This window comes from Tiliqua scincoides, chromosome 3, assembly GCF_035046505.1.
Source record: "Tiliqua scincoides isolate rTilSci1 chromosome 3, rTilSci1.hap2, whole genome shotgun sequence".
NCBI classification, from domain to species: domain Eukaryota; kingdom Metazoa; phylum Chordata; class Lepidosauria; order Squamata; family Scincidae; genus Tiliqua; species Tiliqua scincoides.
This window is the reverse complement of record NC_089823.1, coordinates 71,633,372-71,660,326: the sequence shown is the minus strand read 5'-3', so window position 1 is coordinate 71,660,326 and position 26,955 is coordinate 71,633,372. Positions and strand designations below refer to the sequence as shown.

Below are 26,955 nucleotides of genomic sequence, written 5' to 3'. Positions count from 1 at the left end.
AATGCTGTGGTCTAAATAGTTGCCTCACCAATGGTTTTATTGTTCTTATTATGTTACGTGAAACTATATAGTTATGTGAAACTATATCGTTTCACATATTATACAGGTGTACACCACTTTGCAACCTATCAGCTTATGCTGGGATCGCATAGCCAACGACCACGTGTGGTCACATGGTCATTGACGGCGCACACCCCAACCCTCCGAAAGCTAGGGAAGCTCCATTCCCCTCCCCCCCCGAGGGTTGTCTGAGCCTCTCAGAGGCAGTGCACTTCTGCGCGCTGCCTCTGCAAGGCTCAGCCTGGGAGAAATCATGTCTTTTGCACGATTTCGAGCTTCCTCCGTGAAATGGGAAGTCATACAAGAGACAAGATTTCCCTCAGTCTGAACTCCGCAGAGGCAGCAAGCGGACGCGCACTACCTCTGGGAAGCTAGGACAACCCTCCAGAGAGGAGGGGAGCAGAGCATCCCCTTCCCTGCAGAGGGTCCAGATTACATCAAGTGCTGCTTGATGACAGGCATCGTGGTCCCGATCCCTGTCGTTAAGTGGCACACAACTGTACCTTTTAATGTGATATTTGAAAGTCACATGGGGAATTTGATTTGACACGGGAAAGGCGGGATATACATCTTTTAAACAAACAAAATGTATGGTATGTAGCGTATTTGTTCTTGTGGAGATGACTACATTACTCTTTTTGGTGATTTTGCAGTCAGATAATGTCATGATCTATTTGAACCTAATTATGACTGAGTTTATACAATACAATTGCCATGCTACACATAAAACATGGACTTCGACCATGGCTGACCTGAGGTGTATTATCAAAGTGGAATGGGAAGGAAATTGTACATGGTCACATTCCCTCTTAAGGGGAGTTGCCCAGGAATGGGTCCCTGATGGTGCTGCAATGCTGCACTGAGTTTCATTCTGCTATCTGGGCCTGCTTACTCCTAGTTAAGTAAGTTCAACCTCTTAGTAGGTTACTTACTACTTACTAGGTTGAACTTAACACAGTTCAATAAGGCCTGCTTACTAGGGCTTACTCCTAGTTAAATGCACATAGGACTTCAGCCTAAATGTTTCTAGCCATTAATATACAAATAAGGTCAGTACTTACAACTAGTGCCTCTTTGACTTCTTCGGTGCCTTCTTGAATACTTTCAGTTGCCCTGAGTTTTGCTTCAATCTCATTCAACCACTTGTTTTCAATATCCAAATATAACAGTAGTTCACGCCAACATGCCCATACCTCCTGATGAGAGTTTTAAAAATATAAACACGGATTTTTAACCAAACAGGGCATATAGTTTTCATTTTGCAAAAATACTCCATTGTTAGCAAATAAATGAAAAGACTTAAGATTTCCATGGTTTTTAAAGGGACATAATTCCCCAGATATGTTGAATATTCCAGTTTAGCCTGAGAAAGAACTAACCTCCAATGTTTTGCACTTCCCATTTAGCCTGCTGCAAAGTCGCTGGTAGTTGTTGGTTAGAACATCAAGTTCCTTTTTTAAGGCTTCATAAGCTGCAGGTGGAGCCTTTGCTATAAAATTGTTCACAGAGTCTGTGAGAAGCTTCACTTTCACTTCTTTCTGCATGGCCTCCTCTTTCGCCCTCTGGGGAAAAAAAAATAAAACAAACACACACACATACCATCTTGACATACATACATAATAAATTTTTATTGCATTTGTTTTGTTCTAGGCAGGCTGGTTTACCAAGATGCCTGATAGCAACCTTCAAAGATACTTTTTGTAGAGATCTTTCTGAAAAGAGAGGAAAAAAATCATCTAAAAGCCCTTGACTGAGTGGTTCCATTAAGCCTGACCATCTGAAGAGTTTGAGGTTGGAGATTTCTTGCAAAATGCGCAGATACAATAGTAAATAGGACCCCTGAAGTTGAATTAGAAAGTTATTCATGAATTTTGCTGTAAGTGGTGATGGAAAAAAACAGTATGACTGTTTGGTCACTTTTGTCTGCGTTCTTAAAGGGGAGGAGTGTTTGAAACACCAGGTTTAGTAAAGGATTTGTAGATCTGAGAGGCACTGTTGAGCCCTTTATGGTGATTTTTTTTCTTTTTAGTTTACAATCCTACACACTTATGTGGGAATGGGTCCCATTAATCTCAGTTGGACTTACATTTGAATAGATATGTAGAAAATTGTGGTGTTAGGGCCCAGTCCTAAACAGTGTGTGCTGGTTTACTGTCAGCACGCACTGTCCCAAACATGCCATAAAGCACGTTTGCAAGGCCCTAGTGCCGCCTGGTGCTGGGCTAGCGCTGATGGATCACCAGTGCTCTGCTGCTCAGTGGTCGTGCGGACCGCCGGGCGGCAAAGAAGTAGGTGGGGGCGAGGGGGAGGAGGCATGCCAGGGGAGGGAGGTGGGACAGGTGGAACTCTGCTCTACCTGAACGTGAGCCTGCATGTCAGGTCTGTTGCCCAACATGGAGGCTCTTGATTCCATGGTGACCCAAGGGGTAAGGCGGAAGGGGATGAAAGTCCCCTTCTCCTAGGGTGCCACCAGAGCTACCCGGTTAGCGCTCAGGATGCCATTAGTGCTCAGGATGCCATTTTCTGTGCCATGGCAGCCCCGCGCTCCAGGCAGCATAGGATTGGGTTGCCTGTCATTTAAACATATGTATAGTATGAACACACAAATTTTTCATTAGAAATAAAGCCTTGAAATACAACATGGCTATTCAAATCTCAACATAGTTGAGGAAAACCTCAAGTATTTACTTTAAGTATGGAGCTGCAAAAGATTGCATACAACTTTTATGAGTGCATTAAGCACTGAAGTTCTGTTCATGTGATAATTTCCTCAAGTAGTAGTTCTAGTTTACTGGATTAAGATAATCCAGCTGGGGATCAACACTTGTTCTAAGTCTCAAGAGGAACCAAGGTGACATCAGGAATTGTTACAGGATGCAAACTCACTACACACATTTATAAGAGCATGCAATATCTGAATACAATTTGGGAGGACCTGAATCTGGAGGAACAACAGTCTATACATCAATTTATGTGGTGATGCAATTATCAGATGAAAGGGGGGAGGGTACAAGAACAGTTAAGAAATTTAATATGGGTACCCAAACAACCTGAACACAGACAAATGCCACACTTAATCCAATTAAGCACTGAAAAACCGCTGGTGATACATTTTTTTGAAGAGCCAAACACCTTACAACAGATGCTAAATTGAAACAAAATTTGTTTAAGCCACCTATCACTTCATATTTGTGAAGTTTTGTGAAGAAAACCTTATATAGCCAACTCTTCCAAATGAGCAAACAGATTGTGTACAGCAATAACTTTAAGAACACCCTCAGATACAAATTAAGCAACTCAGTATGCATTTTTACCTTCAGTTCCTCAACAGCTTCCTGCAATTCGTCTGGTGTTTTGTACTCAAAATCCCTCTCAAGGTACTCCTCTTCTGCTTGTGTAATCCATTCATGCATCTCTGACAGATCCTTTCGGAGACTCACTGTTTTATCCAAACCACTTTTCAGTGCTGACTTCTTAGCATAGGCCTTAAAGAGAAACATTAATTTTATTCAAAAGAGTAAACATTAGATCCAGAAGTTAATTGAATGTTAAATGGCACATTGAAACTCCATTTTTAGGAAAGGGGTAAGTAAACACAAATACACAGAAAGAGATATTTGGTTTCCAAATCTTCAGAATAGTGGCTGCAGTAATTTTTGCAGTCTTTTACTCATAACCCTGACAGTATAAAACTTCCACAATATGCTGTCCTGCAGCTAAAGACCAAATTTCAAATGAGTACTTGACAAGGCACTTGTCTGAAAATCAAGCATGCCTGAAATGAAAAGCCACTGAACAAAAAAACCACTCAGCTGTGTACCCGTTTTAGGGGCACCATTTCTCATGCTCTGAACTAAATGGTGCAAACAGCAGTAATGGAAACTACCCTGTAGACATAGGCTGCACACTAAAAGAAAGGCATGATACCAGCATGATCATATATAATATTAGCCTGAAACATTGTTGACATCACTGATAATGCTTCTGAATACAATTGCACTGTCTATAGATCATACAACACATTACATTAAACACATAATTTAACCCTGCATATTGTTGTTATTTTTTTATTGGCACAGAGAAAGTGTTTAGTTTCTACTTCACAGTCCAGTACCCTGCAAGTACTATTTACCCTGGAGAAAACTGACTGTACAAGAACAAACACTTAAGATGACTGTACTCTGGCCCTCACTCCGTAATATAAGACATTCTTACGTTTCACAGCATTTATTTTTACTATAAAGCTAAAATCATTATTTCCATTCAGGTGTATAAATTTTTTCAACACTTCATAAACGAGTGGCTGAAATAATTGACAAACCTGCTCACAGATGCATATTAAAATAGCCATTATGATTCTGCTAGATTTTATTGTCTTGTAACTACCTTCGAAACAATTAATACACGTAATTGCTAGATACTATGAATATATCAGGAGAAGATCAGGGGCAGGAGGTCTGGTCTAGAGGGCAGGAGGTCTCGTCTAGAGAGTAGAGCCTCCGTTAGCCCGAAGATAACATCAGAAGGTCGCCAGTTCGAGGACACCGGCAGCTCCCTGAACGGCTGAGAATGGCGAGACCTTGAAGCAGCTGACAAGCCCAGCTGAGTGATTCCACCTGCTCTTGGTGTGAGCAAGAAGCGTCTTGGCTGCCCTCCATGTGAGAGATGGAGCTGCTTGTCAGCCTGCGTGGGAGAACTGGAGGCCAGAAGTGAGACCCAGCCCTGCCTTCTGCTCCTTGCCCACCCACCCTCCCCCCACCACAGAACACCTCCCTCCTGCCTCCTCCCCACCCACCTCAGAGTCTTGCGTCGGCCAAGGTTCAGACCCTCTGTTAGGGCGGAGGCTGAATTCAGCCTCTGTGGGCCGGCATGCCTCTGTGAGCCAGCCTAACCGACTCATGTTTGCGACCCTCCTGGGCCAGTGCAAGGGATTTGTACTGGCCCAAGGATGCCTTAGGATTGTGCTCTAAGTCTGGTGCCTTGCTGGATTTTGGCAACCATCCAAAATCCACTTATATACAAGTGAGTAATACTGAATGCAGTGGAGTTTGCTTATGAGAAGTCATGTTTAGAACAGCATGTCTTTTGAGAAGACATGTTGAGGACAATTCTAACTGTCCTAAAGAGATGTGTTTAGGACAGTTAGAATGAACTGACGTGTTTAGGACAGTTAATTTATACATTTCAGTATGCACCAAAGTCTCTAATACAGCTGTCATAGATGAGACTATAACTGAAACTATTGAACTCAAGTCTGTCTAGCCTGCATTCATTTCTACATGGTAGACAAATGTTGTAAGATGGAAGGTTAATTAGCGTGAACCCTAAATGTCTAACTCCACCTCTCACATCCAGTAGTTGCGCATAGCCTGGGGAAAATTATGTCAATGAGAAATCTAGAATTTAATTAAAAGAAAACCACTCACAGCAGGAGACATAGTACCTGTTGGCAAATGTGATCCCATTGAGTATTAAGTTCTTTTAATTCAGTCTGTATTTTGGAAGCAAACTCGGGCTCTGCTTCATTTTTCATCTTCTTTCCGATCTCATTAACACTGTTCAAACTGGGCTGGATAGTCTGGATATCATTTACCAGAGCCTAAAGGAAGGAAAATGATACAAAATAAATTACAGGTCTTCAATAGAGAATTTATATATATAAATTATCAGAATTCAACCAGGGTACTACTGTATAATTTTCCAGAGAGTGGATTGTTTTTATTTAAATCTTAAGGAAAACAGTTGCCATGAGTGTAGAGGGTTTTGAAAATGGCATTTATTTTCACAGATTTCATGACAAAAAAGGCAGAAAAATGTGTTGTGTGTTTTAATTCTAAGTTCTCATTTGAACTTCTTGTTTTTATTAATTTTAAATGCTTTATAAGCATATTAGGTATGTGGTATAGGTGATATAATGTCAGCAGATGCAGGTACTGTATTATTTCTAACTGCAAAGTAATCTATTTAATTTTCGGAAAATACCTTAAGCACCAAAAAGCAGTGTTTTCTGTTTTTATGTGTTTTTAACCCCTTCCCTCTAAAAAAACCCTCCAGCCATGAAATCAAATAAAAAGGGGAAAAACTTTTATGGGAAGTGAGGAGCTGCTGCAAAGGTTGTGAATGTTCTCCTGTCTTACAAGTAAATGCAGGCAGAAGAGGCTTGGTGACATGTGCTCTGTCACAGAGCGATCTGTTCACAGAATAATGTGTTATATCTTGCAAAACCTGTGAAAAGAATATTGGGACTCAGTTAAACCCTACTGAAGTCAGCAGGATTTTGGAATATCTAAGGGCCCAATCCTTTTCAACTTTCCAGCACCGGTGCAACCGCAATGCAGCCCCGAGGAAAGGGAACTAATGTTACCTTACCTTGTGGAGGCCTCTGTGACTGCCTCCCCACCAAAGGATGCAGCACACACCCCATTGGCATGGCTGCACCGGCAGTGGAAAATTGGATAGGACTGGGCCCTAAATTGTTGCTGGATTGTGGCCATAGTGAAAAATAGTACAGAACGAAAACAAGTATATGGAAGGAGGAGTAAAAATGCTCATAAGAACATAACATAAGAACATAAGAACAGCCCCACTGGATCAGGCCATAGGCCCATCTAGTCCAGCTTCCTGTATCTCACAGCGGCCCACCAAATGCCCCAGGGAGCACACCAGATAACAAGAGACCTCATCCTGGTGCCCTCCCCTACATCTGGCATTCTGACTTAACCCATTCCTAAAATCAGGAGGTTGCGCATACACATCATGGCTTGTACCCCATAATGGATTTTTCCTCCAGAAACTCGTCCAATCCCCTTTTAAAGGCGTCTAGGCTAGACGCCAGCACCACATCCTGTGGCAAGGAGTTGCACAGACCGACCACACGCTGAGTAAAGAAATATTTTCTTTTGTCTGTCCTAACCCGCCCAACACTCAATTTTAGTGGATGTCCCCTGGTTCTGGTATTATGTGAGAGTGTAAAGAGCATCTCCCTATCCACTCTGTCCATCCCCTGCATAATTTTGTATGTCTCAATCATGTCCCCCCTCAAGCGTCTCTTTTCTAGGCTGAAGAGGCCCAAACGCCGTAGCCTTTCCTCATAAGGAAGGTGCCCCAGCCCCGTAATCATCTTAGTCGCTCTCTTTTGCACCTTTTCCATTTCCACTATGTCTTTTTTGAGATGCGGCGACCAGAACTGGACACCATACTCCAGGTGTGGCCTTACCATCGATTTGTACAACGGCATTATAATACTAACCGTTTTGTTCTCAATACCCTTCCTAATGATCCCAAGCATAGAATTGGCCTTCTTCACTGCCGCCGCACATTGGGTCGACACTTTCATCGACCTGTCCACCCCAAGATCTCTCTCCTGATCTGTCACAGACAGCTCAGAACCCATCAGCCTATATCTAAAGTTTTGATTTTTTGCCCCAATGTGCATGACTTTACACTTACTGACATTGAAGCGCATCTGCCATTTTGCTGCCCATTCTGCCAGTCTGGAGAGATCCTTCTGGAGCTCCTCACAATCACTTCTGGTCTTTACCACTCGGAAAAGTTTGGTGTCGTCTGCAAACTTAGCCACTTCACTGCTCAACCCTGCCTCCAGGTCATTTATGAAGAGGTTGAAAAGCACCGGTCCCAGGTCAGATCCTTGGGGCACACCGCTTTTCACCTCTCTCCATTGTGAAAATTGCCCATTGACACCCACTCTCTGCTTCCTGGCCTCCAACCAGTTCTCAATCCACGAGAGGACCTGTCCTCTAATTCCCTGACTGTGGAGTTTTTTCAGTAGCCTTTGGTGAGGGACCGTGTCAAACGCCTTCTGAAAGTCCAGATATATAATGTCCATGGGTTCTCCCGCATCCACATGCCTGTTGACCTTTTCAAAGAATTCTATAAGGTTCGTGAGGCAAGACTTACCTTTACAGAAGCCATGCTGACTCTCCCTCAGCAAGGCCTGTTTGTCTATGTGTTTTGAGATCCTATCTTTGATGAGGCATTCCACCATCTTACCCGGCATGGATGTTAGGCTGACCGGCCTATAGTTTCCCGGGTCCCCCCTCTTTCCCTTTTTAAAAATAGGCGTGACATTTGCTATCCTCCAATCTTCTGGTACCGTGGCCGTTTTGAGGGACAAGTTGCATACCTTAGTCAAGAGATCTGCAACTTCATTCTTCAATTCCTTAATAACCCTTGGGTGTATGCCATCAGGGCCCGGTGACTTATTGATCTTTAATTTATCAATGAGGTCTGAAACATCTTCTCTTTTAACCTCTATCTGACTTAACTCCTCGGTCATGAGGGGCCGTTCGGGCAGCGGTATCTGCCCGAGGTCTTCTGCCGTGAAGACAGATGCAAAGAACTCATTTAATTTCTCTGCCATCTCTAAGTCTCCTTTTATCTCCCCTTTCCCTCCCTCACCATCCAGAGGGCCAACCGCTTCTCTGGCGGGTTTCCTGCTTCTAACATATTTGAAGAAGCTTTTATTATTCCCCTTAATGTTGCTGGCCATGCGTTCCTCATAGTCTCGCTTGGCCTCCCCTATCACCTTCTTACATTTCTTTTGCCACAGTTTATGTTCCTTTTTATTCTCTTCATTAGGGCAAGACTTCCATTTACGGAAGGAAGCTTCCTTGCCCTTCACAGCCTCTCTAACTTGGCTGGTTAGCCATGCGGGCACCCTCCTGGATTTAGTGGAACCCTTCTTTCTTTGCGGTATACACCTCTGATGGGCCTCTATTACTGTTGTTTTAAGCAGCCTCCATGCACTCTGGAGAGACTGGACTCTTTTTACCCTCCCTTTCAACCTCCTTCTAACCAGCCTCCTCATTTGAGGGAAGTCCGCCCGTCGGAAGTCAAGGGTTTTTGTTAGAGATTTGCCTGGTATTCTTCCCCCAACGTGCATGTCAAAACGGATCGCAGCATGATCACTGTTCCCCAATGGCTCAGTGACGTTTACATCTCTAACCAGGTCCTGCGTACCGCACAAAATTAAATCCAGAGTCACCTGTCCTCTGGTGGGATCCGTGACTAGCTGATCTAAGCCACAGTCATTTAGCACGTCAAGAAATCCGGTTTCCTTATCGTGACCAGAACACAAATTGACCCAGTCAATATGAGGATAATTGAAGTCCCCCATGATTACAACCCTGTCCTTCCTTGTCACCTCCCTGATCTGTTTCCTCATTTCAAGGTCCCCATCAGATTTCTGGTCTGTAGGACGATAGCATGCCCCCAGTATTACATCGCTGCACAAGCCTGGTAATTTAACCCACAGAGATTCTACAGTGGAGTCGGACCCACCTTCAATCTCTACTTTGCTGGATTCTATCCCTTCCTTAACATAAACGGCCACCCCACCTCCAACACGCCCCTGCCTGTCCCTCCTGTAGAGTTTATAGCCCGGGATTGCGGTATCCCACGGATTCTCCGCATTCCACCAGGTTTCCGTTATGCCCACTATGTCAATATTTTCCCTTGTCACCAGACATTCCAGTTCTCCCACCTTTGCTCGTAGACTTCGGGCATTCGCATAAAAGCATTTATACACGGAATGCCCCAGGATGGGCTGCTTATTTGCTCCTTTGTCCTGGCATCCTCTCATTGTGCCAAACCGTCTATCACATCCCATCACCCTACCTTTCCCAATTTCTTCTCCTACCCTGCCTTTGTCTTGTTGTTCTCTAACCTCCCCATCCTCATCCCATAGGGATGTGGAGTCCCGAACCGGATGCCCCTCGGCTCCTGTCGGCCTTCCCCCAGGGATCAGTTTAAAAGCTGCTCTGCCACCTTTTTAATGTTATGCGCCAGCAGTCTGGTTCCATTCTGGTTCAAATGGAGCCCGTCCCTCTTGTACAGGCCCAGCTTGTCCCAAAACATTCCCCAGTGCCTAACGAATCTAAACCCCTCCTCCCTACACCACCGTCTCATCCACGCATTGAGACCCCTGATCTCCGCCTGCCTAGCTGGCCCTGCTCGTGGAACAGGTAGCACTTCAGAGAACGCTACCTTTGAGGTCCTGGCTTTCAGCTTCCTGCCTAAAAGCCTAAATTTGGCCTCCAGGACCTCCCAACTACACTTGCCCACGTCGTTGGTGCCGACATGCACCACAGCCGCTACCTCTCCCCCAGCACTGTCTACTAGCCTGTCTAGACGAGAAGTGATGTCCGCAACCTTCCGCAACCTGACGTCTCTGTCTAGACGAGAAGTGATGTCCGCAACCTTCGCACCAGGCAGGCAAGTCACCATGCGGTCCTCACATCCGTCGCAAACCCCCCTCTCTATGTTTCTAATAATCGAATCCCCCACTACAAGAAGCCCCCGACCCCCCTCCCGCCGAGGAGTATCCTGAGTGCGCTCGGATACGGGCCCATCCGCTGGACAAGGGATCCCCCCTAGGGGATTGTTTCCTTCCTCTCCAGGATGACGTCCTCCAGTCCCGAGACTTCCCACCCGGGCAGCCGAGTGTATCACTGATACACTGAGCCGAGTGCTCACTGTATGCTGACTTGTACTTCATGAGTGCTATAGCAGGAATCAGTGATACAAAATACAAATTAAGTACATTAAGAAAATAAAAGGAAAAACTTCCCACTTAGTCTAATCCAGAATACAAACAGAAGCTGATCTCTGATTTATAAAGCTGAGTTAGTTCTTGGTTCACTGAGGAGCTGCAAAAGATGAAGCGGCAGGGCAGGCGTCTAGAGCGACGGTGGCAGAAAACTCGCGATGAATCTGATCAGACACGGAGTAGAGCTCATTACAGAGCCTACTCCGTGGCGGTGGTAGCAGCAAAGAGATCGTTCTTCTCTGCTACCATTGTGTCTGCTGATAGCCGTCCGGCAGAGCTGTTCCGTGTGGTGCGGGGCCTCCTTCATCAGGCCCCTCCAGTAGACCAGGAGGAATACACGGTCAACCGCTGTGACGTGTTTGCGCAACATTTTGCAGATAAAATCGATCATATTCGTCACGACTTAGATGCCACATTGACAATGTCTGACGATGTCCCCTTGGCAACTGCTTGTCCAGTGTTGTGGGATTCTTTTCAGCTTGTACAGCCTGAGGATGTGGACAGACACCTTTGGAGTGTGAGGCCATCTGCCTGCCTGTTTGACCCTTGCCCAGCTTGGCTGATAAGAGCTGTCCGGGGTGGACTGGCTGAGTGGACAGGGAGGGTGGTCAACTCTTCCTTGATGGAGGGGACGTTGCCACTTGCTTTGAAACAGGCGGTGGTTCGCCCCCTCCTGAAGAAGCCCTCCCTGGAATCCACTGTGTTATATAACTACCGGCCAGTCTCCAACATCCTGTTTCTGGGCAAGGTAATTGAGCGGGTGGTGGCGTCCCAACTCCAGAGGGTCTTCGATGAAGAAGATTATCTGGATCCTTTTCAATCTGGTTTCAGGTCGGGCTTTGGGATGGAAACTGCCTTGGTCACCTTGGTGGGTGACCTACGCCGGGGACTGGACAGGGGGAGTGCGTCCCTGTTGCTCCTGCTGGACCTCTCCGTGGCTTTTGATACCATCGACCATGGTATCCTTCTGGGCCGATTGGCCGAGTTGGGGGCACTGTTTTGCGGTGGTTCCGCTCCTACTTGGAGGGTCGGCCCCAGATGGTGGTGCTGGGGGATGCCTGTTCGACACCCTGGCCTTTGAGGTGTGGGGTGCCGCAGGGCTCAATTCTGTCCCCCATGCTATTTAATATCTACATGAAACTGCTGGGAGAGGTCATCCGGGGGTTTGGAGTGGGGTGTCATCAATATGCCGATGACACCCAGCTCTATCTCTCCTTTCCTCCAGACTCCAGGGTGGCAGTTGAGGGCCTGGAACGCTGTCTGGAAGCAGTGAGGTTCTGGATGGGGCTGAACAAGCTTAAATTAAATCCGGATAAGACAGAGGCTCTCCTGGTTCAGAAATCCTCGATGCAGGTACTGGACTATCAGCTTGCGCTGAATGGGGTTGCACTCTCTCTGAAGGAGCAGGTCCGCAGCTTGGGGGTCCACCTGGACTTGCAACTGCTCCTGGATTCCCAGGTGGCAGTTGTAGCTAGGGGGGCCTTCGCCCAGCTTTGGCTGGTGCGCCAGCTGCAGCCGCACTTGGATCGTGCAGACCTGGCCAAGGTGATCCATGCTACGGTGACATGGAGGTTAGATTATTGTAATACGCTTTATGTGGGGCTGCCCCTGAAGATGGTTCGGAAACTGCAATTAGTGCAGAATGCGGCGGCCCGTGTGGTTACTGGAGGTAGGCAGTTTGACTCTCTCAGCCCGCTTCTCCAGGGGCTACATTGGCTGCCCATTTGTTTCCGGTCCCAATTCAAGGTGCTGGTTTTGACCTTTAAAGCCCTATACTGCTCTGGGCCAGGGTATCTTAGAGATCGCCTACTCCCGTACAATCCGGCTCGTCCTCTCAGGTCATCAGAGAAGGCCTTTTTACAAGTGCCGCCGCCTAAAGAGGTATATGGGGCAGTGGCAAGAAATAGGGCCTTCTCAGTAGTGGCACCAACGTTACGGAGCTCCCTTCCCCTTGACTTGAGAATGGCTCCCTCTCTTGAGATTTTTCGGCGAGGCCTGAAGACCCTACTGTTTAAACAAGCCTTCTGAGTTCATGGCCTTTTTAACATCTTTTCTACATCTTTTAGTATTTTTTACTGGCCTGATTGCTTACGATCTGCTGCTATATGCTCTTTTTTACCTGACTTTTTATCTGACTACGGTTTTTATGATATCTGTTAATGTGTTATTATATTTTTATCTGTTTGCTAAATCATGTTTTAATCTGTTTTTAACCATTGTAAGTCACCCTGGGTCCCTTTGGGGAGAAGGGCGGGGTATAAATAAAGTTATTATTATATATTATTATTATTGTTTTTGTTTTTAAATTTATATAACTAATGGGGGGTAATCTCGCCTTCCCCCACAGCTGCTCTTTGAAAATAAAACTAAGCATGCCAGGGTGAATAACTTGCTTGACCTAGCATGCAATTTGGCTCTTAGATAAGATTTCATTTTTTTAAAAAAGAAAGATTTAAAAAAAATAGGAACTTAGATGTGCATGAAACAGATATACAGCTGAGAAACTAGATTTTAACAACTTATTCCTTATACTTTGGGTTAGATAGCTTAGGTGGGTGGTTTAGGAAATCTCATTTCCTCAGCAAATAATCAGTATTTACTTTGGCAAAATGACACAAGATAATTTAGGTTGATTAAAGGCCTTGGAATAGATAAGCGGAAGTCAAGGAAGTTGAAGCATTTTAATTGCTTTCTGTTATTGTACTGGTGAGATACACAAAAGCTGGAAGATTGAACTGTATGTCTGGTATCCCTTAATAGAAAGCAAACAGGAGATGGCAATATTTCATGTTGCAGTTAGTGCTTCTGACAATCAAGAACTTGTCTGATATTGTTCAGTAGCTAAATACTAGCACACATACAAAAACTGACATTTCTCAGGATGTACTTTAAACCAGGGGTTCTCAGACTCCTCACCCTGGTGACCCACAGCATTGTCCACAGTGGAACTGGGGCCTGCCGAGGACAGGAAACTGCAAGGTAAAATGCTGTGCAGCCCAGAAGTCACTTCTATGCCATGGGCTGGACTTTCCTGATTTGTTTAAAGGGACTGGCTGCAAAGAAGGAGCAAGGTGACCAGGTAAGGAATTGTATCACCATCTTCCATGTCACCTTGCTCCGTCTTTGCAGTCAGTCCCTTTAAACACCTCTATGTGGGGGTGATAGCAGCAGAAGCCCTGGAAGTACTTCCTAGTAGCAGGCCCTGACTAGCTGTTCATTTGTTTGTCCTGTAATGCCATGGAAATTGTGTTACATTTTGAAGCTTGGAGGGGGGGGGCGGGGGGAGTGGCAGTCAGATGGTCAAAATACTTTCTAAATCCACTGACAGAAATATCAATACTTGGTGATGTTTTAAGCTTCTATACGGGCTCCCACAGTGAGCTTTATGAGAAAAACACTGTACAGAGGGCTTACATGTTCACTGGAGGCAGTAGAGCATGTAAATTATGAGAAAGATGGTTTGTAAAATACTCTTTTGGAAAAGGTTGTATACAATGTAAGAAGTACAAATAAAAGCATCATAGACTTTTTCAAGGATAATTGTAGGTACTTCATTCAGATACTTTCTGATAACCATAGTGTGTCAAGATGCTTAGACAAATTATTTGTCATTGGTTTTAAGTTATAACCTATTTAATTCAGACAGCTTAAATAAAGAAGCCAGGCAGTGCCAGTTTTAAAAAGCAGCATAAAACACAAATGTATGCATAAATATAGCACTGGAGGAAATCGGCTAATACAAAAGCAACAGAAACTAAACTCTTAGTGAGCACCAGGAGAAAAGACAGAACTGCCAGAAGACAACAAAATATCAGAAACATATGGCTTCACAAAGAACCCCATGCCAGTATACTACAGTTACCTCTTGCCTCCACCTAGTGGCCAAATACAACACGATGCCCATAGTAATCCCAGATTTGGCATTTTTTTCTTTAAAACATGAGATAAAATACAAATGAGTAATAGTTTAAAAAGCAAAAATGAGGTACCAAACCCATTTTTGATTATTTCAAATCATGATGTGAAAATAGTCAATATCCCACCTTTTCACTTTCTATCCCAAATGCCTCACAACCCTACCAGTTCCCCCGACACTGGAGTTTCTTTTGGCAGAAGGACCAATGTGAATTTGGCAAAACACCAGCACTAAAGACAGAATGGGATGGTGCCACAGACGACTCGTCTTGGCTGAGATGGGAAGACATTCATAAGGCTGGAAAAGCTCACATAGGTAGAAGTACTACCAAGTTTATTTAAATGTTTCTTCCCTGACTTTCTGTTAGAATGCGTATGGTGGCTCACAATACAGTATAACAAAACAATAAAAACACCCAAAACATTAAAATTAACTCTATAAAATAAAACAGGAAAAACAAGACAAAATAATTACTCTGGAGATAACAATTTAGCCATTCAAATGCCTGCAAAAAATGCAAAAAAAACAACACAGTCTTAGCATAGCAACAGAAGGTAATCAAAACAGGAGGAGCTGAGTTGCCCTAGGCTGAGAGTTGCAAAGTTGGGCATCGCCATAGAAAAGGCGCTCTCTTGCATCCCATTCAAGTGCAGGCAGGATGCGAAGTAAAACCTATACAAAAGATTTTAGGAACCAGCAGGTCCATATGGAAGATTTTCTTAGTGTCCTGATCCCAAGCTGTAGTGATACTAAAGGTATGATACAAATTATTTTAAATCACTACTGTGATAGAGAAGAAATGGTACAACTGACAGGGGCTGCAGATGGCTCCAAACACCTCATCCTACCTATCCCCCACAAAGGTAATAGGCTAGTATGTCAGGCAGGTATAGCTCCAGAAGAACACAATAATCTGGAGCTATACATTTCAACAAGGTGCTTGTAAGCCCATTCCCACTTCAGCAAAGATAAAATGGTTTTATTTTGACCATGAGGAGCAACCATCAAGCAGATGTGCAGACAAGTTCTTCAAGTATTTGCCTTATCATTTCTTCACACTTAGAGGTCATACAGGCAGCAGCTGAGCCAAACTATGGATACAGCAGAAAAGATATTCTATTGTTACAATTTGTCTTTCCCAGATAAACCCACACTGTCTGATTTCCAAGGTCTGTGAGAACTGGACAATCAATATTAGGCTGAACAGAACAGCGATCATCAGATTTTCAGCAAGCAATACAGAGACTAGTGCTAGCCTGGTTTGTGAAGTCACCTGAAGTGATTGAATTCACCTGGAATAAAATGGGAGAGGGAGATCATGCACTGCCCCCAGCTTCCTCAACTGCTCATCAGATTGCTGCAGGGGTGCTGTTATCACTGCTTGAGGAGAGAGACACTCTAGCCCAATCATTTTCAACCACAGTGCCGTGGCACACTGCTATGCCAAGAATAGTTCCCAGGTGTGCCTCAGGAATTTGGGAGGGAGTCATCTATTAGTAGGGCCATTGACAGCACAGTGCCCCCCCCCCCACTGAAAGCACAGTCTGCCTTGTCAGTGGTCAAAAAACTGATGGTTTGCCTGACCATTTTAGTGCCTTGCCAGTGTGCCGTGCGATGAAAAAGGTTGAATATCACTGCTCTAGCCTTTTGCTCTCCTCTCCTACACTTCTTCTATTTCCTCCCCTTCCTCCTTTTTAAATTCAGCATGGAAGAAAGAACAGCTATTTGTTCACCTGCTAGCTGAGCACAAAACATGGCTACTGTGCCACCAGGGAAAGAGGTGAGACAGTCAAGAGAACGACATTTGGTACCTAGCTTTGGGCACCAAAATATCTTGGATTGCCCCGATAGAGTCAAATCATGAACTGGAAAAGCTATTTCCACCACTTCAAATGTCATGCTAACAAAAAAAAAAACACAAAAAAAACAAAACTCATAATTTTGTTTGAAGGAAAGGTTCCTATGAAAAAGATATAGTGCAACATTATGCAGGAAACCCTTGGTTGCAGTATCAGCAGGACCTCTCCATTACAAATCTGGCATATATGATACAAGTGGGATTCTCACAAAGATGTCCTGAAACATAATATAGATAGATGCCTGTGACAGATGGTCCAGTGCTCTCCTGTATTCTGCCAGTATTCTCAAAAGGCAAAGACGATCCACAGACTTACTGTGAGATTATGAAACACACACACACACCCCAGATCCATGAAGGGAGGATATAGGGGCACATGTAGCTGAATGTCAACAGGGAGGAAAAACTACGAACACAAAGCTGAAGGCTCAGGCTACTCTGACATTCATATATTACAATATTTATTACAAAATGTACTAATGTGTTCAGTTGTTCTGAATAATATGTGTATATATCACCAACCTTTCTCTTTAGAAAAAGGGATGCAATGTTAGCTGTATTAATTCAGGATCCTAAGTAGAAAAGGTTGTGGAAAAGGATGGTTCTCAATATGAACTGCTTACAACAATCTAATGAAATGTAACACAAAGTCATGACTTACTGTACACTGTTCCAACTGCTTTTCAAGGGCTTCTGAATCACCAAGGGCAGGCCACTCTTCTTTGAGAAAAACATCCACTTCAGCCATCCACTTCTTCAGGGTTTTAGCATCATTCTGTGTTTTTTTTTGAAAAAGCACTGCATTGTATTATATGAAGAATTTACTAGTGATGAAGTAGCATAGCACTATAACTAAATCCAAAGAGTAATTTAAAGATTAGCACTGAAAACGAAAAAGATTTAGAATTTTTAAAAATAAAAATAAGAAAACAATTTTTGGGATTAATTTTCAACATTTTGTCTAATTACTGCCTTGATGTTCACTCCAGGAAAGTACGGCATTCCCTGATTTGGTCTTCCATACCTTTTAAAATGAAATAGACAGAAAAATAATTTTACATGTATATGTTGCTATGTATAGGCAATTTGCCTTTCATTGGCCTTTTTAGCCACACTAGACGCTGTTCCAAAACCACCATTCAGAGCGCAATACCATAGCCTTTCGGGACTGAAGGTTGCCAATGGTATAGGCAATTTAGGGCCCAATCCTATCCAGTTTTCCAACGCCGGTGCAGCCATGCGAATGGGACATGCACTGCATCCTGTGGTGGGGAGGCAACTACAGAAGCCTCCTCAAGGTATGGGAACATTTGTTCCTTTACCTCAAGGCTACATTGTGGCTGCACCAGTGCTGGAAAGTTGGATAGGATTGGGCCCTTAGATGTTAAATGGTGTCAGATGTTATCTTGATTATTTGTGTTTATATGCTAAATAAAAGTAAAGTTTTAAAATTGTTTGAATGGATATTATACATGTATGTACCTCCAGGTAGACAGATATGCATATGTGTTCATATTTTTCCCCACATATCCTATTTCCTCAGACAGCAGGAACTTCCTGAGCAGCTTTGGATTGTGAGAGAACATGGTTTGAATGAATGATCACAAAGAAATGAAACATAAATGAAATTATTTGACCCAAAAGAAGGTGATACACCAAAATACATTGGTGAATTATAGTTTCCAAACAAACTTCTTTACTTTTTGATGCTTGTAATCTACTTTTACTTACTGCCACATAATACTTCCACAAGCTGTTTTGCTCTAGTCCAGTGGTTCCCAAACTGTAGATTGGGACGCACTGGTGAGTTGCAACCTGATTTTTGGTGGGTCACCAAAGGGGGATGGAAAGATTAGATAACTAATTGCTCCAAGCCCTGAGGCTATTCAAAAATCAGATATGGTAGCTGCTAATTACCCCGCAAAGTGTTGAGCTCCTGCAGTTTGCAAGAATGAGTAAATATACGGTGATAAATGTTTGAGGGTCTTTTTTTCTAGTTATAATCACTTATAAATAAGTAAACAAACAAACAAACAAATAAATAAATAAATTTCTATATCTCCTTTTTTAAAAGTCTGGTAAACCTAGGTGGTTTACCACCAATACAGTGTCATTTTGAAAATTGGGTGCTAAAAAGTTTAGGGACCACTGCAAGAGCCTCATATCAGATCAATTTCTCAATAAGAAAACAGTACTGGAAGCTTATGATTAGAGGTGTTTGTTTCTGGTTAGTAAGAAAGGATTATAGCCTACTGAACACAGTGGCCTTATTTCTGAGTAAAATAAATAACACTGGTTTCAAACACCTCTACTTATGATACCTTCTTAAACAGATGTATAGGTAAGGTGATTGGAAACAAATAAGCATTCAGAGTACTTCCACTAGCCTAAAAACTTTGAGCAATGCTGTCTAACAGACTCCAAATCAGAATGTTTTACTTCTTCTGTCTATTCCTTGCCCTTCCCCAGCTTGCTGAAACTGCAAAAATATTTTATTTCAGCTGTCACCTAGGTGGGTAAATTGCAACACAAATTTCAGTGAACTGAAATAGCCACAGGCCATCAAAGATCATGAACTAGAAAGCTATTTTCACCATGTGAAATGTCATGCTAACAACAAGAGAGAGAGAGAGAGAGAGAGAGAGAGAGAGAGAGAGAGACCAAATGGTACAATCTAGGATCATATTTCAACTAAATGTATGTGTACACACACTCACACAATTTATACATTTCAGATTCTACACGAACTATGTGAAGAGGCTGCTTTACAGATGTGGATTAAGTACACAAAAGCAACCTATATGAAGAAAAGCACCCAGCCTCATAACTAAAAGATAAGAGCATAAGAAGAGCCCCACTGATTGAGGCCATAGGCCCATCTAGTCCACCTTCCTGTGTCTCACAGTGGCCCACCAAATACCTCAGGGAGCACACAAGACAACAAGAGACCTGCATCCTGGTGCCCTCCCTTGCATCTGGCATTCTGAGGTAGCCCATTTCTAAAATCAGGAGATTGCACATTGCACATCATGGCTTGTAACCTGTAATGGATTTTTCCTCCAGAAATTTGTCCAATTCCCTTTTAAAGGCATCTAGGCCAGATGCCACCACCACATCATAAGGCAAGGAATTCCACAGACTAATTACATGCTGAGTAAAAAAAATTTTCTTCTGTCTGTCCTAAATCTCCCAACACTCAATTTTAGCGAATGTCCCCAAGTTCAGGTGTTGTGTGAGAGGGAAAAGAGCATCCCTCTATCTACTCTATCCATCCCCTGCATAATTATGTGTGTCTCACTCATGTTCCCCCTCAGGCATCTTTTTTCTAGAATGAAGAGCCCCAAACACTGTAGCCCTTTCTCATAATGGAGGTGCCCTTATGAGATCTAAATAAATAAAATAAAAAACACCACCACCCCATGCAAAAGCCCATTTAATACTGTGTATTTATCCTCACTTGGAAACTTGTGCGCAATGGACACTATGGGCACAATCCTAACCAACCTTCCAGCACCAAGTTAAGGGCAGTGCAACTCTGAGGTAAGGGAACAAACATTGCCTTACCTTGAGGAGACCTCTGAGACTGCCCTGCCCCCAACTTCAAGATGCAGCACATGCCCCACTGACACAGCTATGCCAGTGCTGGAAAGTTGGTTAGGATTGTGCCCTGGGTGTTATTCTTGGATTGTGATTATTTGGAGAAGATTTGTTTTAATCTATATAGTACACTAGGTCATTGTTTCCCAACCAACGGTACTCATACCATACAGTGGTACTTGCGGAACCCCCAAATCCCCGCTACCTCACAGCGAGATCAGCAATGCAATGCAACAAGCACCAGTAGGAGACTTGGCAGTCAGAGCTCCAACATGCACTTTTCACACGCTCGAAAAAGCCTTCCTATCTGCCATAAGCCTCTTATTGGTGTTTGCTGTGTTGCATCTGGGCTCCCAATCCAGAAGTAAATGGCACATTGCCAGTTACTTCCAGTGGCACTTCCAATAGATGGGCCAGGCAAAGTGAGGGACAAGAAATACTGCACTAGGTCAATACAGCTGACATGCCATGGATAAGAAAAGAAAGAAAACCTCAACTAACCTGAAACTGTTGCAGTTTAGTTATCAGTTCCTCGAGTTTTTGGCCATTCTCCACCAACTGAGCTGATAATTTCTTCCAACGTCCAAGAATTCCCTCAATTTCTGATCGATATTTCTGACTGACCTCAGCAGGGGCTTTCTTGGACATCTCTTCCACAGTTGTGCTTAAATAGTTTAGTCCATTTTGTTGCTCTTGTAGGGAACTCTGTAAAGCCTAGGATATGAAAAATTAATACTATACTGTACTTTGTTGCATTCAGGCTAAGAATTAAGCTCCAGTGTCATTTAGAAATGACAACAAGACGACAACAACAACAGTATTTATATACCGCTTTTCAACAAAAAGTTCACAAAGCGGTTTACAGAGAAAATCAAATATCTAATGGCTCCCTGTCCCAAAAGGGCTTACAATCTAAAAAGATGCAACACCAGCAGACGGCCACTAGAAAAGACACTGCTGGGGTGAGGTGGGCCAGTTACTCTCCCCCTGCTAAATAAAAGAGGAGCACCCACTTGAAAAAGTGCCTCTTAACCAGTTAGCAGGGAAATCTCTCAGGATAACTCAGTGATCCCTTTTACTAAATCTAGGAGTCCATTAATAATTTAAAATAATCTTGTCATGCTTTCTGTGCCTACCTTTAGCTCTTTCAGTCTTTGTTCCATGATTTCATATTCCGTGACAGTAACCTGAGGTATGGAGAGTTTGGTTTCTGACTGCTGTATCCACAAGAGGATGGTGTTCATAGTTTCTTTATACCGTAATGGTGGCAAACTATCAAAAGCTACATGAAAGGGGATGAAAGGGCATAAACTTGCATTGTTTCATTTCTTATTATTCAGTTTTGTGGAAATGTAAACATAAATCAACAGCACACTTTTTCAGAAATGTACCATATGCAGACTATGGATTGATAAGGTCTTTAATAACTAGAGGCCTAAGACCACAATTGAATAAAGGAAGTTGAGACAGATCTCATCTCAGGCAGGATTTCTCCTCACCTTGCCAATCTCCCCTTTAGCCGTGGTGGCACCTGTACCTCACATGGTGACCTAAGTCCTGTGTGGTCACATCCCCGCAGTAGAAGTGATGGTTAGTTTTTGAAACTTTTCTCCCTTCTTATTGCCTATAAGGCCTCACTGCTCCCATTAATTTTCCAGACCTTCACAAGACCTTCACAGACCTTCACCAGATGTGACTTTTCTTAGCATACTGTTACAATAATACAAGAACTACTTCTGGCACAACTTCCCTTTCCAGGCACAGCTGTTGCAGAAGTGCCATAAAGCACTTTGTAATGGCACACCAGTTTGCAGTACCAGCAGAAAGGCCAGAGCCTTCCTGCCAGCACCAGCATAAGGAGCTGTGCCCTCCAGAACAGTTAAGTGCTGTGCTGAGCAGGGCAGGCGAAGGCTGGGGCGGGGGGGGGAGCAGAGAGGTGCAGGTTCAAGTTGACCCAATATGCAGGCTGGAGCTTACCCCAGTGCAAGGGCTTGAATGTCCCCTTACCTTGAGGACACTTTCCACCTGCTAAACTCCCCCACTGTATGCAGTGTAGTCTGTGCCAGAGCCACTGCATCAACATGGGAAAGTTTAGGTAGGATTGGGCTGCTCATCTAGCAACTCTATGCTCACTTAGCTTCTTGGTGCAGAGTCCTCACCCACATCCTAAAACAATCAACAGAAAACAGGACATGCTAACAAGCTATTGCCTCCTGGTGATACCGAAACTACTATAGTTACACTATTATTGTATATATGCTGCTGTACATATGAGAACCATGAAAAGAAATAGCTAAACTACAGGTATCAGGAATCTGAACATGTTGGTTGATGGAGAATGAACACATCACACATGAAGCACACAGACAAATGGAAGACAACATGCAAGAAGTACTACAGCATGTTAAGTCTAATTATATAACTCTTAGATCAAGCAAGAAGTTTGGTTTCGGGCTTGCCAAAGACTGCCACTGTACATTCCCACATCTCCTGTTATTTAGAACTTGAGCCTGTTTTTAAAGCTATTATTGGAAGTGCCAATATCCATTTTATGGTTCATGTTATTGTATTCAGTATATCTGGAAAGAAAATGTTCTCTTTAGGACATCTGCTAAATGCTCAGATCAGAACATTAGCATAGCAGAAAATACAAGTTGCATTTTATTGAACTGCCCCCATTAGAATGGCATTACAGATGCCTTTAAATAGGTTAACATCTGTGAAGGCATGAGCAACTCACTAGGGGACAAAATAAAGATCCATTCAAATCAACTGGAATTTTGCCATTGACTTCAGTGGGATGTGGCTTGCATGTAAGCGAAGTTCATCCCTTCTGTCTTCAAAGGTAGTTTTAATTGCAGCCACTAAAAGAATCCATAAACTGATAATAGCAGGTGGAAATAATACATTTTCCTGACATTTGCCCATGCAATATTAATTATAAAAACATATCCACATTGTATCCAGGGAACACAAATTCCATCTTTTATAGCTTCATAGAATAATTCAGTAGAATGGACTTTTCACAGAATGTTCACAAGGACCAGTTAGGATATATTTTAAGAACATAGTAGAAGATGTAAAGTCCCTTTACCTTGAACAATGTCAGATTCCAAGTGTGAGCTAATCAATTACTGCCTTTAAAAGCATAGCACCACCTGCCAGTCCTGACCCTATGACCTTGGACTTATAGCAAAAGACGTTTCTGCTAAGCCGTGCACAGGCAGAGCTCAAAGAAAAACAATTCATATTTTTAAAAAATCCTATCAAACACCACTCCATCAAATGCAATCCATTTCTTTTGACCAGAATCCCTAGAACCAGTTATGGGCTAGCTCTAGGACATTGTTTCAGCAGGACTAATCCTTCTGTCTCTACTTGCTGGCCCAAACTTAGAGTTGCTGGCCCAAAGCTCAGTTGCTTACAAACCAAGTAACTGTTGGGGAGCTAAAATTCTGAGGGTGGCTGCCTCCGCTGCCTGCAGTTTTGGATGACTATCACAAGGCAGCATTTGGACTGGAACACTCTCTCCATGCCAAGGGATACAATAAAGATCCTTTTGATCTTCATCAGCTGTCTGTGACCAGGGTGAAATTGCACTGGTCTAGAAGTAAGTAACAGACATTTAAATCTGAAAGTGACAAAATAGTATTTTGGTTAATTCTTGTGGTATTCCATGCCAAAGTGCGTTAGCAGTGCTGAGATCATGCTTTTCCAAAATCAGCTGTAAATGAAATTAAAATGGAGGTTCCAAACAGCACATAATACAGCACTTATATTAACAACCAATCCCATGTCGTATGACCATTGCCAGAACCAGTGTTTTGGCAGTGGAGTGCACTTTATGGCACTGTGAATGCCGTTCTAGAAGAGCATGTAGCACATGTGCTTCTGGACCACCACCACAGATGGCAGGGAGGACCGCAGGGAGCAGCAGTAGCAAGGACAGACCCCTCTGATGTTGCTAAGTTACAGCTCAATCCTATCCCTGGCAGCACTGCTGGAGGTCTAATCAGAGAAAAGGGACTTTTGTCCCCTCCCTCAGAGGAAAGCCCCAGGCCCCACAATGGGTCTCCTCACATCTGTGCTGGTTGTTTTGCCAGTAGAGATGGGAGAACCTCCATGTCGGGCTTTCCAGCCCAACACGGAGGATAGGATCTGATGGAGCAGGGCTCTGCTGGTTCCACCCCCCTCCTAGGCTGATTATGGCCTCACCCACCCTGGAAAACCTCCCCCTGCCCCGCTAACCCGCTCCGTTGCCTGGCAAGCAAACTTACTTACATAGCAGCGCTATGGAGTCCCAGCACCAGATGGGATGTCACAGATGTGCTTTATAGCATGTTTGCGACATCCAGCACTGGTACTGGAGCTCAGCACTGGTGTTGGAGGCCCATAGGATTGGGCCTCAGTAGGGTGAGCTTAACAGGGTGAGGAGCGGGAGGATCAGGGAGGGACAGCTGCATTTGGAGGCAGGACGAGGTGTCACCCGGCACGAATCACAGGATGATATCCTCTCTGGAGTCTGTCAACACATCCCCTAAAGAGCTGGTGCTGGTCCGAGGAGACCCACTGGTGATTGAGGGGCTTATGGAGGGATAAGGGAAAAGATTTCCATTTGCCTCTCCCAAGCTTCCCATTCCCTCCCCCCCAGCACACAGTGCAGTTGTTTTGGCACAGCTGCATGCTAGGGCAGGGAAAAGGATAGAATAGGACTGTGGATTTTTTCTCTCTCTCTTCACTTTCCTTTTTTAAATAGTGAAATATTTATAGCAGTGTTTGTTCCACTCCCCAGTCTCATGGACAATTACCATAGGCAATTTAGAGAGAACCTCACTAATCTCATATCTAGGATCAGTGAAAACAATAACATCAAATGAACTTGCAGAAAAGGAAGAGCTTAATTTAAAGCACGGGTCTCCAAACCTTTTGGCCAGAGGGCCGCATCAAATATCTGGCATGGTGTTGAGGGCTGAAAAAAAATTTAAATATAAAATGTAAATAAATAAGAGATGGAACTTAGATGAGTGAATAAATGAACGAATGGGCTCATTCATTCAACCTCTCTGGCCCTCAGAACACCCTCCAGACACAATCAGAGCACAGTTCTGGTCATATTCAGTTGAGTGGGCCAGAGGCTTTCAGGGGACAAGAGCCTGGCCACGGGCCGGAAAGAGGCTTGCTGCGGTCCGCATCTGGCCCCTGAGCTGGGGTTTGGAGACCCCTGATATAAAGGAACAGGAGATACCCTTAATACTTAATATTAATAATACCCTTAATACTGCTTCATTCACAGTGGATAAACAGTGGCAGTTCACAGCAGATAAGCAAGTGCATTATATTACAAGAAAATATTTACCACATATTAGGTCTGAAAACACACAGAAGGAGACAACAAAAAATAATAGTAGTTGATTTTTTGAAACAATGTCATCTAGACAGCTTCATGTGCTTCTTCTATGCTAGCAAAAATCAAGTGTATTGGCTTCAGCACTTTAATTCACTAAAAACTTTGAGCCAACAGTGTTTATTCTTCAAACAAGTTTCCCATCTCCTTCAGCTATCTCTCTTCCCTACTTCAGATTTTGTCTCATAGCCAACTTCTTCAACAGAGCCTTTTTTGAACCATTATAGAATCACATTTATGGTAGCTCATGTCAAGTCATGTCCTCTACTTTGACCTGCACATCCTACAAAGGACATGTCTACAGTACAAGCTTAAATCAAATTAAATGTCATATCTTAATCCAAATACACCTTTGTAATTGTAGTTTAGGGAGAGAGCTATGGCTCCCTAACACAGTAGAGCAGTGCTTCTCAAACTGTGGGTCAGGACCCACTAGCTGAGTCACAAGCCAATTTCAGGTGATCCCCATTCATTTCAATATTTTAATATATTAAACCTGATGCTACCACAGTATGCAATTGCATTTGGGGAAATGTTACAGATCTGTACTTTTAACTGGCTACTATGTATATGCTTTTAACAATGATCATAAATAATAATAGAACAGTAACAATAACAATAATAATAATAATACAGTATTTCTATACTGCCTTTCTTGGTCCTCAGATTTCTCCTCGGACTTTATTCAAGGCGGTTTACATAGATAGGCTAATTAAATCCCCATAGGGATTTTTACAATTTGAAGGAAGGTTCTATTTTTCAAGAAGCCACAACATTCAGATGTTTCTTTCTGATCTGGTCGCAACATTCTGGCCTCTATCCTCCCATGCTCAGAGCAGATGGAATAACTCGGCTCAGCTTGTCAGCTGCTTCAAGGTCGCACGGTGCCGGTGGCCTTGAACTGGCGACCTGCGGATGTTATCTTCAGGCAAATGGAGGCTCTACCCTCTAGACCAGACCTCCTGCCCTTGGGACTTACTCCTGGTCAGGTGTGGGCCTCGGATTGTTAAAAATTTTTCTGCTTGATAATGTCACTTCTGGTCATGACATCTCTTCTGGCGGGTCCTGACAGATTCTTATTCCAGTGGGTCACCAAAGGTGGATGGAAAGATCAGATAACTAATTGCCTCAAGCCCTGGTTGGCAACCTTCAGTCTCGAAAGACTATGGTATAAGCCTACAGCACCTAGGCGGTATTCCTAGGCGGTCTCCCATTCAAGTACTAACCAGGCCTGACCCTGCTTAGCTTCCGAGATCAGACAAGATCGGGCATGTGCAGGGAGATACTGTAGCTGCTAATTACCCTGCAAACTCCTGCAGTTTGCAATTATGTGTAAATATAGGGAGATAAATGTCTGAGGGTTTTTTCTGGTTATCATTACTTATAAATAAATGTTATTTCTTTCTAATCTCCGTCTTTAAAATTCTGGTAAACCTAGGTTGGTTCAATACAGTGTCATTTAAAAAAGTGGGTCCTGGTGGTAAAAATGTTCGGGAATCACTCATTTAACAAATGCATCTCATTTAGCCCGGTGTTAGAAGAAGTTGCATAAA

The 26,955-nt window shown here is 43.5% G+C and overlaps 1 protein-coding gene across 4 annotated transcripts in view; it reads right to left on the bottom strand.

The window, feature by feature from the left end:
* DMD (dystrophin) overlaps positions 1-26,955 on the bottom strand; it is a 1,248,719-nt gene that overhangs the window by 821,212 nt on the left and 400,552 nt on the right. For all 4 annotated transcript variants that reach the window (XM_066619666.1, XM_066619670.1, XM_066619667.1 and 1 more), the window contains 7 exons: positions 21,135-21,280; positions 20,500-20,712; positions 17,063-17,176; positions 5,504-5,659; positions 3,375-3,545; positions 1,440-1,622; positions 1,122-1,256 (listed from right to left, as the gene is read on the bottom strand). In XM_066619666.1, the coding sequence (XP_066475763.1) occupies positions 1,122-1,256; positions 1,440-1,622; positions 3,375-3,545; positions 5,504-5,659; positions 17,063-17,176; positions 20,500-20,712; positions 21,135-21,280 (1,118 nt within the window). The remainder of the gene's footprint in view (positions 1-1,121; positions 1,257-1,439; positions 1,623-3,374; positions 3,546-5,503; positions 5,660-17,062; positions 17,177-20,499; positions 20,713-21,134; positions 21,281-26,955) is intronic.